A 13,230-nucleotide genomic window follows, 5' to 3' on the forward strand; every position below is an offset into this window, starting at 1 on the left:
ACGCACGCACACACACGCACGCACACACGCACGCACGCACACACACACGCGCGCGCGCGTGCGCAAGAATCCTGGCTACTGGCCTGGCCGCGATTTTACAAAGGCGAGTGGATAGACACTCCCACAATGCACTGCGCCAGGCGGTCTCACGAGGCTCTCGGAAGCTGCGCGCTCATTGGTTCGTGCGTAATTTCGTCAGCAAACATGGCTGCGCCCGTGACGATGCGGCAGGGTCCGTGTGGCGGACGCGGGCACAGCTGATGCAGACGCCGCAGCGAATGCGAGAACAAAGTTGACGCTCGCACGCGTACAGGCAAACTTCCTACTATGAACGGAAAGACGGCGCCATCTAGTAGTTGGTGCTACCTTGCAAGGGGCTACAGAAACGCTGTGCGCACGTCTGTGTCGACGCTGCCGAAAGACTCGTCGTTTCGTTTGAACTATCGCCGAAAGCGTCGGAGTCGGCGCAGATATGCAGTGAGAAATGGAAGGTGACAATGGAAAGAAGTAGATAGCGGACTATATAACAATAATCGCAACTATGTAAGCCTTTGTTGCAGCTCAAAGAGCCGGTGTCGGAGCACTTCAGTGCCTACGTCACGCACGTCACTAGATCTGCACTCACTCTGCATATCTTAGGCTACTCGTAGTGAATGACACCGCTACTGATTACGATAGCGATGCGAAATGAGAAGCACGAATTTCTGTGGCAGCGCCTCGGTAGACTTGCAAACGAATATCTTCGTAGTGTGACTCTACAAACGCACGAAGCAATTCCGTTCACATAAGGAGCGAGAGGGCGCGTTATTATTAAAAGAGAAGGAAGCGGGTGACGGAATATTCCCTCTAGGACAAATACACTTCGAAATCTACTGTATGTCGTGCATGTAAAGAGCCCACCTCCAACCGGCGTTTTATTTTTTTTTTTGCTCACTTCACCGCGATACATATCTGTAGAACAGTGAAGCGTTGACAGCGCGCACACTGTAATATTACAAAACGCGCGCAAGCAAAATGTTTAGGAGTAGTGCCTTTCCGAAGTGATCTCCATACAAATATATTAGCGGTATAACCAAATCGTATCCCTAAACGAACCTAATACTCTTCTGATAGTTTTCAAATAGTAAGAAAACCTGTTTAAAAATAATCCTAGAACTCCAGAAAAGTTTATTTGAAATACGTATTCACGAGCTATCACCGAATAATACTACAATTATGAAAACTGTGATAAGCTACAGTGACCAGAGCCTTCGAAATACTTTTCAACTGTATATCGAAATACCACGGCAACTACATTATTCAAGCGGAACCTCTCTTGCCAGCTTTTAAGTAAAATTGCGGCATAAAATTCTAAACAATTTATACCGAACACCATGCATGCAGCTAAAGATTAATTATAACAGGCAAAATTATCACAACATACACACTGGCACAGAGAGCATGTAAAAATCAAGTGTTGAAAGCTGTAAAAACAATTTACGTGAACAAAAGACTTGCATGTGTTTTTATTCGTGAAGCTGAGTGCCGCCATAGTCCCTAACTTCAATGATAAAGACAGGAAATGAGTAATGCAGCTCCACCATATTAAAAACAGAGTAAGAGTGCTGCTAGCAGCAAAAATGCTTTATCTGGTAATTGTTATAACACCCATAGTGTTGCCATTAGTTGGGCTGCATTTACTGTGGTAATTCAGGGATTACAAGATGAAATTCAACCTTCTGCTGACCCCATGTTTTGCTGCATCATAGGGGTCGATTATTTTTAAAATTTTCGGTGTTTCGTATATGCACCGTTCAATGCGATTGGCAAATGCTAATTGATTCGTTATTCCAATATTCTCACGCCTTTGTAATGTCGCCACCAATGACCCATCATCTTTTTGTGTGAATGTGATTGCGCGCCTGTAAACATCACGAGTGCATTTTTTGTGTGCTGTGTTACATCCCTAATTGAATGCACCCTTGCACATGCCTCAAGATACGCAAATGAAAAAAGAAGTACTCGGAGAAGTGATACCAATTCGTCACATGAAATGGGAGTAAAAACAAAAGCGTATTTGGTAAAAATTGCTCTGAATTTTGTCGTTCATTACCAAGAAGGATCAGTTTATAGCACATCTTTTTAAATCTTAGCTTACATCGTTAAACTAAGCATGAGTCCTTTCATAAGCACTTACTTGTTTATTATTGTAATATTTGTGCAATAATTATAAAAACAGAAGGTCATACAGCACAAGTAACTCTGTTGACATAGGAATACACATCAAATTACAAAAAAGTGCATTTTACAATTCAGCACATGCCAGACAGAAATTATAGTGAGTGCCAGTATATTGAGGCAATTCTCTCCTAAATCATGAGGGGCAACCTGGATAAATTATAATTTTAGTATCAATAAAATGTGTTTTCTGGGAAGCTTTGGAAGCATCCATTTTGCGGCTCAAGTTGAGCCAAATGCCTGCACACTTCGTAGCAAAATTAAAATAAATGTAAAACCTTACATGAACATTCAAATGTTGTCATGAGACAAAAAAAGAAATGCAATATGTCAATTGTTTTCGCTCGAGAATTCTGCATGTGAGATGATTAATGAAGGCTGTCACAAGATGTGCTGAAAATGAAAAAAAAAATACTTGCCATTGCGAAATGCTTGGAGAATGTGAAGTCCACATATATTGCGACTTCAGTTATGTGAATCGCTATATATATTTGTAACGCAAATAACATATGCAGCACGACACACCACATTCAGATGTCTTTTGGCCTTTGGAGATAAAACTATCTTTTCACTCGGGAATAATTTAGCATATAAATGACAAGCCTGATACCTACGAAAAACACACTACTATATTTGCTGCCATACTTTTTCGGAATTAAATACCACTATACACTAAATAATTGTTATTCAACGCTTTAAAAATAAACTTCATCATCTCACTTCGCAATCATAACTAATCTCTACCTATTTATTGGTATTCTCTTACATTTAGAGCAATTACTGTACAACCAATTTTTACATTTATCACTCTTGTAGATTTGAGTTGTCTGGTGTATCAATAGTTGAAGTCCCTTTTGTTCACAATTGTGCTGTCATTTTTGTTTTCATAGCCATGTGTAATTACTGAACGTTGTTACATTACCATTTCTACTAGAGTGTATATTACATTACAAGTTGCCTTGTGTTTATTCTTATAAAAAGCATTTCAATTCAAGGAATATGAACGTGCTAAAAGTCAAAGTTGTTGCACACTCGAATGTACACCCAGCATTCGAAAATTCGAGGTGGGTTTGACTTTGCTTTTACCTCTGATGACTGACAGTATTGTGCACTGTGTTTGCAAATGACTTAACAGGACAGATTTTGCTTGTTTAAGGTCAAGTGATAGCAAAAAAAAAAAATCCAGCGCTACAAACTTTATTTGAAATTTTTATTCAATATAAATATGAAGTCTCAATAGGAGCAGGTTTGCCCTGGAAATTCACGGGCTCAATTTACATTTTCAAATGTTAGCAAAGGTTATGCTGCACAACAGTTTCTTGTCAAGAAGATTGAGAAATTATTTGTACGAAATGCTTTCAGAAAAAGTCCACAAAGGCAGATGCTGTAATCATTGCAGTACTTGTCCACACTGAGCCGAGCAGCAGTACCCGGCAGCATTCCAGCTCCGGTCCACATTGCTTCAGGGGTCAGCCTAGAAGTAGCAGAGCAAAAGACAAAATGGTTTTAATTCCGAGTTCAGCAACCTGCTGTCTAGCGACATTTTTTTTGTTGATCAGGACAGTTACATGCGAAGAAGTCACATTTAAGAGTGTCAACAACATAGAGCAGGTCACAGAGATGGCATAACATCGAGTACAAGAACTGACCGCTACACCAGCGGCTAAATCAAAGACTGAACTCCAGGAACGGAAGCATAGAGAACTTAGAATTGTCTACAAAAAATTATGTGACATGGCCCTGTACTTAATCTACTGACTACTCCACCATTCAAGCTGAATACAGTTGAATCACAGTACTGAATAGGAGCGATACTCTAATGGTGAGATGAAAGACTGCCAAATAGTTGCTTACTTTGTGTGGTTGGTTACCAAAGCTACACGTTTAACGAAGCGAAAGTGAAGTGCACGACAACGGAGAAAGTAGCACCGGTCATCCTAAAGGCACCCAGAAGCTTCAACGAAAGACGGTGGTGCAGTATCCGTATGGGGGATCCCACTTACTGATGTGTAAAACAGTAAATACCGTCAAGTTTTGAAAGAAACTGAAGCTCTATAACTGACACAAGCAGGGTTAATCGCAGTGAAACCCACACTAATTCAAAACATAATCAATATTTATCATAGCCGCTGTCATTTTAGTGGTCATAATGGCATCCGGGGGACGTACATGAAGCTAACCAAGCAGTCCGAATGATCCGGCACAAACTAAGACACAAGACAAGTACAATCATATCGCGAGTGCCATAATAATAAGGTACAGTTTAGGCAGCTGACTCAACAAATGATACAATCAAAACACTTTTCTGCACCGTTGGAGGTTATTCACACGAACTTTGAAGAATATTGTAAAAAAACAAAGGTTTTGGCTTCTAAAATGATGGTGGCAGCAAAAGCAGAAAAAAGGATACCAACAGTCTGATCTCCTTCTAAACTAAAAGATGTTTGACAAAAAGTCAGTATTATATTAGCGAGAGACAGTGAACCAGATTTACAGAGTCATCAACCCAACAAATTGTAAGCCAACAGCGAATTGAGCTCAGGTTTACTGCTCTAGGTCATTCAGCAGTTAATGGGCTGTTGAAACAAGCTAATTGAGACATAAATCACTTTTTAACAAGTGTCCAGACTTCCCGCATAGATGCAAGAGCTTCCTGTAAATGACATAGCTCATCATGCACTGCCCTGAAAGGCCTCTCTGGGATGCACATCACGTATTTATTTTATTTATTTTTAGATACTGCAGCCTCAATGAGGCTATTGCAGGAGTGGAAAAAAATCTACATTCATGAACAGACTTTTCACTGAACCTGCAGAGCAATATATTTACCAGCCAACGTGACTGTGAGTTGAAGTGATGATTAGCCTGAGAGATAGAGGGTGATGCTAAGTACAGAAAGAGAGTGAAAAGAAACTGACAAAAAACAGAATACAGCTGTACCAAGAATTAAGGTATGGGACTTGGTGCTAGTGAAGAAAGAATTGCGAAACTCAGATGCGAGTCGCAGAGGGTCTTTATTCTTTATTCTTTATTCGGTGAGTGCTCCGCTTTGCTCAAAAAGGCGTTACAGCAGGGGGGTTACAGACTGGAATAAAACAATTCTTCGTTAATACAGCACACTTGCTTGTCTTGCAGCCGGTTCCAATCTCTAATGGTCATCACAAAAAAGGAATTATAAAACATGGTCGTTCTTGCACGATACTCTTTCACTTTGCGTCGGTGGCCATGTCGACTAGATATGTAACTGGGTTCACTGAAATAGTTATGACGGTCAATCCCAGTCCGCCCATGAAAAACAGAAAAAAAAAACTTCAAACGCAGTTTTTTCTTGCGTAAAGAAAGCAATTCCCAACCCAATTCAGCTTTCATAGCACTGCAGCTGTCTCTCCGCTCGTACCGACCTAAAACAAACCGCGCAGCTCTGTTTTGTATTTTTTCAAGCTTATCAATCAAGTTCGCCTGCATCGGGTCCCACACAGGACATGCGTATTCCAAAATCGGTCTAATACATGTGAGATAGGCTGTATGTTTTAATGTTCGGGGTGCCAATCTTAGGTTCCTCTGAATGAAGTTTAGAGCCCTTGCCGCTTTGCCACCAACGTGATCAACATTGGCACTCCATGAGCAGTCATGCGACAAAACAACGCCAAGATATTTGCATGTTGGTTCGGTAATAACAGTAGGCGTATCTATGGTGTACGCCGTTACTATTGGTTTCTTTTTTTTGGGAACACGCATATGAACGCACTTTTTGGGGTTTAGCGTCATTTGCCACGTTCATTCTATTTTGTCAAAATGGCACGCCAGCAGGGACATTTAAAGACAGCCCGGTATGTTGGCCGCAACGGCACCTTCGAATTAGCCTTCGCAGCCGACATTCTAAAAGAGTATGGCACTACTTTTCAAAGGCGAGGTTAAGCGGCGATTCCAATCGTATGGATACAAAGGTGACTCTAAGCAAGTGAGAAGCAAATGCAATAATGATCAGATATATTATTTCTTATAATAAAATCAGGTTTCCTATGGCGCATCACGCATTTCTAGGGACCTCATGCTACAATAAAGCTAGTTATGATAACATCTGGTAGCAAAATGGACACTCAGCGTCACAAAAACTATCGAAATGACAGCTTGTGGGTCGGCAATGGAGCCACAGTGCGTAGCAGCTGAGTGAGTTTCACGATTTCTCACAGGAGCACATGACGAGAAGCTTATATTGTGCTACGATGTCAGGGCACTGTAGATATGAAAACTAGAGTTCATTGAAGGCTGGTCCTTTTAATTATTGCAAGAAAATGAAAACTTTGTCGTCAGTATCCCTTTATCATCTTAGGACGTTTGAAAACAAGTGCTGCGGAAGTGAAGCAAGCTTAAGCAGTTGCAAAGACAAATGATTTCTTGCATTGGCAACTGGGAGGACGGAGGTACTATAAAATAAAGAAGTTAGAAATCACGACAAGAGTGCTGTGTCTCTGTGCTATGTGCAGTCTCTTTACATACCAACAGTTAGCAACTTGTACGATAGCACTGACAACGATACCAAGCATTGAAAGAAAAATGTGTACTTACTGTCCCAAGATCACCAAAACTTCAGTATGTTTTTGCATAACGAATATGTGTCAACACCCTAGCATTGTATCATTTTGTTAGTTACACCTTTGAATATGATTATGGTAATAATGACAGCATAATACGCAGAAACCACACATTACGTTTCAACCTGGGGTTTAATGATGTTTTTTTATTCTTTTGCTTGGAGCCAGATATAGCAGCGTTGCAAAGGGCTTATGTAATATCTCAGCAAGGTGCTGCAAACAGATTAAACACCGTTCATAAAGTGATCATTCAAAACCCTACAGCTAGTGTGGCATTCCCTGTCACGTGCACTCGCCACACTATGATAATTCCTTTGCCTTACGCGAACACGAATTGTCTGTGAAAAGGAATGCCGAGGAGCGTGCATTTTTTAACATTGCACGCAACTTAGCTGCAGCTGGTTATTCTCTTCATTTACAAGACATTTGTCAATTAGTTGACGTGTAAAGAATGCAAGCTTAAACCACTAACAATTCCGAATCGCAGTTTTTATGTACACACTGCAGTCTTTCCCACACTAACTGCAGTGATTTGCAACATGATGCTTACTTCAGGGCACTCGATCGTAGAGATTCCCACATGCCTTCACCAAAATACATCGCAGTACTGCAGTGAAGCCTCAATAAACGCGTGCGTACTTTATTAGTTTATAGCTTTCGACAAACACTCGAAGCTTTGGGTTTGAGTTAAACTTTTTTGTTGTTGTTTATTTATTCCACTGAAGTTTATGCGCACTAAAGGCACTGTGCAACAGCAGCAATAGTTGTGCTCCCGCTACGTAGCGTAGCAAACGAAGCTGCGCCTGCCCGAGCATCGTTTGCGAACTTGACTGAACCGACGGTCTCGTAATCAAGCATTTTATGACTCTCTCGGAACTTCAAAGACAACAAGAACCTACCGAGACCGGCATCTCGACGTCTTCTTAATCTTCACTGGATACGACGGTCCACTTCTTGGTGTCTCCTGCAGCCGTTGAAAACGGACCAACACGGCCGGTGGCAGTGAAGTGCAGCGTCGATGGAAGCACGCTGAGAGCGTTTCTCGGCACACTTGAACTTCCTACGCGTGCCTCCAAACGATTGGAAGGCGTTTTTTCACGATAAAGGTCGCCGCAGCGAACACAGCGAGTTTATTTTGTCTTTTTCTGACAGCTGCCCGCAGCATCGTCGTGGGCGCAGCCATGTTTGCTGACGACATAACGCACGAACCAAAGAGCGCGCAGCTTCCGAGAGTCTCGTCAGGCCACCTGTCGCAGTGCATTGTGGGGTGGAGAAGGGGGGGGGGGGTCTATCTACTCGCCTTTGTAAACTCCTGGCCTGGCCAATACAGTACCATTGAAACACAGTCGGCTGACGTACCTGGTTGGGCCGGTGTATCACGTGACCTGGTTGCAATCGACCTCGCTAGCTGCGCCGGTGTAGTTCAGCGCGATGAAGTCTCGCAGCCTGGTCAGGAAGGCGACGCGGTCGTACGGCCCGTCGATGCCCATCTTGGCGCACTGATGCTGAATCGAGTCGAAGTCGACGTCGTAGGCGGCGATGCCGAAGCTCAGGTTCAGGTAGTTCCGCTTCAGGTCGCAGAACTGCGCGAATGTCGCTATCTTGTGTAGTAATGTCGAAAGTAATTCTTGCGCAAGCACACCGGGACAAAGATGAGAAACACAAATGGTCCGAATTTAAGAACCATGGTTCACTTCTTTGAAAACGTTTACGTAAAAACCCTTAGATCTGTGCAATCTGGTGAAAGAAAGAAAAAAAAAAAACCAATGAACAGCACACATGACACAACTTGTGATCACAGGCACAATTAACAACACGAGTGAAATTTCTGTCAAGTAAGCGAAGGGTGGGTGGCTAGCATACTTTTGCTTTAAATGAGAAGCATTTTTATGGTCGTGCCTACTCAGAAATCCGATCTCGACGGTGACGTTGGCATCCCCCTTCTACGCATGCTCGCGCCTCGCACCTCGTGTCACACGCTTCCGTCTCGTCCGCACGCCCACTTTTGAACGCCTTATTTGTGTTTTGTGTTGCCGCTCCCAGGTGACGCAAAGTTCACCAACTCCGCAAAAGACGACACAAACCCAAAAGTTGGTGGGATGAGGAAGTTAAGAGAGCCATGGCAAAACGTCAGGAAGCCTCTAGGGAACACAGACATGCTAAGCAGCGGGTTGGACCGACAGATGATGTTGAAAGAAAATGGGAAACCTGTCTAAGCTGTAGAAGGGCTGCATCCCTTCTGATCAATGAAAAGATTAGAAGAAAGGGAGCTCAGTGGCTGGCAGAAGTACATAAAAAGATAGAAAGGCAGCTGCGAAATTTTGAAACCATCTAAACTCCCTAAGAAATGAGACGAGCCTAGAGCAGAGTTTTATAACTACAGCCCAAGGTGCCAGGCTAGAAGGGGACGAAGCTATTGAATATATAAGAACAAGGGTGACAGAAAAATTTCAACAAAGAAGTACTTTATGCACCACAATAGACAAAGACGAATCAAGTGGTGCAATGGCTCCATTTTCACAACAAGAGTGAGAAAGGGCTGAGAAAAGGGTTCCTAGTAGTACATCAACAGGCCCAGATGGCATTCCAATTAGGCTGATAAAGACATTAGGTCCGAAGTCTAAGCAGGCTTTGAGAGAGGCAGTGAGCAAAATAATAGTCGATGGTGAAGTTCCCGATGGATGGAAACTTAGCAGGATGAGCATGATCTATAAAGGAAAGGAACACAAAGCAGACATAAACAACTACCGTCCTATAACAGTGACATCAGTGGTATACAGGCTGGCGATGCAGATTATAAAGGAAAGACTGCAGGCATGGATAGAAGATGAGGGGGTGCTGGGGGAACTGCAGAATGGGTTTCGGAAACACAGGAGGTTGGAAGACAATCTGTTCTCACTGACGCAGTGCATCGAAATAGCAGAAAAGGAACACAGGCCCCTGTGGCTAGCATTCTTGGATATCAAGGGAGCGTACGATAGCGTGGTTCAAGAGGAATTGTGGGGAATGCTGGACACAGTAGGCGTGGGACATGTAGTCACTAATCTTTTAAAGGGTATCTATAAACGTAACAAGGTAGTTATAAAGTGGGAAAAACAGGTATCCAAGCCTGCAGAGGTAAAACGGGGGCTTAGGCAGGGGTGCCCCCCGTCACCCTTATTATTCATGATGTACCTACAAGGATTAGAGGCAAAATTAGAAGGAAGTGGGCTGGGCTTCAACCTCTTTTTAGTCAAACAAGGAAAACTTATTGATCAGGCACTACCAGCATTAATGTACGCAGATGATATAGTGCTAATGGCCAACAACAAGTAAGATTTGCAGAGATTGATGGACATCTGCGGTAATGAGGGAGATATAGGTTAGATTTTAGATTCAGTAAGGAAAAATCAGCAGTCATGATTTTCAATGACAACGAAGGTAGTGAGCTTAGCATACAGGAGGTCACGCTTGAGATAACAGATAAATACAAATATCTGGGCGTATGGATAAGCAATGGGACCGAGTACCTGAGGGAACACGAAATATACATGACGACTAAAGGTAACAGGAATGCAGCAGTGATGAAAAATAGGGCACTGTGGAATTACAATAGGTATGATGTTGTGAGAGGAATATGGAAAGGGGTCATGGTTCCTGGGCTGACGTTCGGCAATGCGGCCTTGTGCATGAGATCAGACGTTCAAGCAAGATTGGAAATTAAGCAACGTGGAATAGGTAGGCTTGCTTTAGGAGCTCACGGGAATACACCAAATCAGGGAGTACAAGGTGATATGGGATGGACATCATTTTAGGGCAGGGAAGCTGGCAGCAAGATAAAATTTGAGAAGAGATTGAGAAAAATGAAGGAGGAGCGTTGGGCTAGGGAGGTTTTCAGCTACTTGTACAGGAAGAATGTCGACACAAAATGGAGGAAGCGAACCAGGAAGTTGACTGGTAAATACTTAGAAAACAGTAGGTGGCCAAACCAAAGAGAACTATCGGTTAAGAAGAAAGTGAGGGAAACGGAGACTGACATGTGGAAAATGGGCATGATTAAGAAGTCCGCACTAGAGACCTATCGAACTTTTAAGCAGGAAATTGCCAAGGAAAGGATCTATGATAATACTCGGGGTAGTTCTCTACTGTTTGAGGCAAGGACGGGAGTACTGCGAACCAAGTCATATCGGGCCAAATACGAAGGGGTAGACACAGTATGCAGTGCGTGTGGAGAGGAAGAAGAAACTGCCGAACACTTGATAATGTTCTGTAAAGGGCTTCACCCTATAGTTCAGGATGATGGCGCAGAGTTTTTCAAAGCACTGGGGTTTAGGGACCGGGAGGGCAAAATAGACTTTAAGCAAGTAGACTTAACTAGAAGGAGGTTATCTGATTGGTGGCTAAAGTCAAGGCACGAGTGAAAATTAAACTCTTCACTGCAAAGTACGAATCCTCAAACTCACCTTTTAAGGAAAAAAAATAAATATAGTTTTGGGTTCATTAAGTATTACGGCTTGATCGCGCTAGCCACCGCCCGATCTAAAGGGTACAGCCATATCCATCCATCCACCCACCCACCCACCCACCCACCCGTCCGTCCGTCCGTCCGTCCGTCCATCCGTCCATCCGTCCATCCATCCATCCATCCATCCATCCATCCATCCATCCATCCATCCATCCATCCATCCATCCATCCATCCATCCATCCGGGCGGTTCGGTTCGGGCTGTCACGGTGGATGGACGTGTTTTTTTGAGCGCTCCGGATCGACTGCGCAGATAAGCGTTTTTGCATGTTTTGAGCTTGTCTTTATAATTATAAGGCAGCAGTTGAAATCTTCGGGTGCAATAACTCTGCTGTTTGAGGCCAGCGAGGGTGTATTGCGAACCAAAACTTAGCGGGCCAAATACAAAGGGGTAGACACGATGTGAAGTGCGTGTAGAGAGGAGGAGGGCACTGCCGAACGCTTGACAATGTTCTATAAAGGGCTTCACTCTATAGTTCAAGCTGATGGCGCTGAGTTTTTTCAAAGCCCTGGAGTTTAGTGTCAGGAAGGGCGAGATAGGCTTTAAGCCGGTAAAAATAATTAGAAGAAGGTTATCTGATTGGTGGCTACAATCAAGGCAAGAATGAAAATTAAATTCTTCACTGCTATGTGCCAGAGCTTAACTTCAACATTTAAAGGGACAAAAAAACTATTTTTTCTCACTAAATGTTACAGGTGGGTTACGTTAGCTGCTGCCTGACCTTAAGAGTACAGTCGTGTCAATCAATCCATCCATCCATCCAGAAAAGTTTTGTCAACAGCGTATACGCATTTGGAACGCAGTTTCGCAACTCATGTAATTTTATGACTGTGATTTAGGCCAGAGTTTTAGAGAGGGAGAGTGATGAGGGCAAGCAGAGGGTCTGACGTCACACCAGGGGCCGATTGATATGTGGGTTTTGACGTCCCAAAACCACCATATGAATATGTGAGACGCCGTATAGTGGAGGGCTCCGAAAATTTCGACAACCCGGGGTTCTTTAACGTGCACCCAAATCTGACCACATGGGCTTACGGTATTTTCGCCTTAATCGAAAATGCAGCCACTGCAGCCGGGATTCGATCCAACGACCAACGGGTCAGCAGCCGAGTACCTTAGCATCTAGACCACCGCAGCGTGGACTCATACCGTGGGTCACATCATAATACTGTCACGCAGGCCGCAGGCCCCTGGTTTAAAACGTTACCTTTACCTTGACAGAGGAGAGTTGCAGCTACAGTGCTTCAGTAGACTTTACATTGTGTGGAAGTGAGGTATGTCTTCTTCTTTAGTCGCACAGCTTTGGCGCCCCCTTTGATATGAGACAGATTTAGGCAAAAGTTTGTCCTCTATCGTATTCCTTAAACGCAATCCCTTTGCCTGCGTATACATAAACACATAGCGTGCCTGGAAAAGCAACTGAGTCAATCTGGACTTGTTTTATAACTGGTAGAGTGCCGACCTCGATCGATACATACCTTGTTTTTTATACCTCTTTTGCCATCGAAGACCAAGAAGACTTCTTGGCTAAAGCCGTAGGTGAATCCAGCGAAGAGTGTGGCGTTGTACTTGTATTCTGTTGCCATCTCAGAGAGAGCAAATCCATTTGGGCAACCCTTTAATATAGGAAAGAACACTCAGCACCTCGTTGAGAATCAGTGACGAAGAAGGGTCGAACAGGAAGAATTTGAAGAATACAAGAAAATTGCAATTGAATTAAACAAAGTAACGGGTTAGGCGTTCGACACAGAGCCGCCCTTTCACCCAAGCCAGAAAACACAATTGGCGGACCAGGAGTAATCCCAATGTGCGTCGGTTCTCGCGTGTAGCCATGCCGCGATATTCTTGGGGCGAGCCTTAGTGCGGAAGGCTTTGCTGCAGCCAAAAGACGCAGTCGTGTTTCGCAGAGCTGTT

General features: G+C 43.5%; 1 protein-coding gene across 1 annotated transcript; it reads right to left on the minus strand.

Moving 5' to 3' along the window:
* Positions 1-8,163: 8,163 nt before the first annotated feature.
* On the minus strand, positions 8,164-12,903 carry LOC142766881 (uncharacterized). The gene is made up of 2 exons (XM_075868084.1): positions 12,795-12,903; positions 8,164-8,395 (listed from the first exon to the last, which is right to left on the minus strand). Exons 1-2 carry the CDS (start codon positions 12,900-12,902, stop codon positions 8,189-8,191), a joined length of 315 nt encoding a protein of 104 aa, XP_075724199.1. The 5' UTR covers position 12,903; the 3' UTR covers positions 8,164-8,188.
* Between the last annotated feature and the right edge of the window lie 327 nt (positions 12,904-13,230).

The sequence above is a fragment of the Rhipicephalus microplus genome, chromosome 7 (genome assembly GCF_043290135.1).
Source record: "Rhipicephalus microplus isolate Deutch F79 chromosome 7, USDA_Rmic, whole genome shotgun sequence".
NCBI lineage: Eukaryota > Metazoa > Arthropoda > Arachnida > Ixodida > Ixodidae > Rhipicephalus > Rhipicephalus microplus.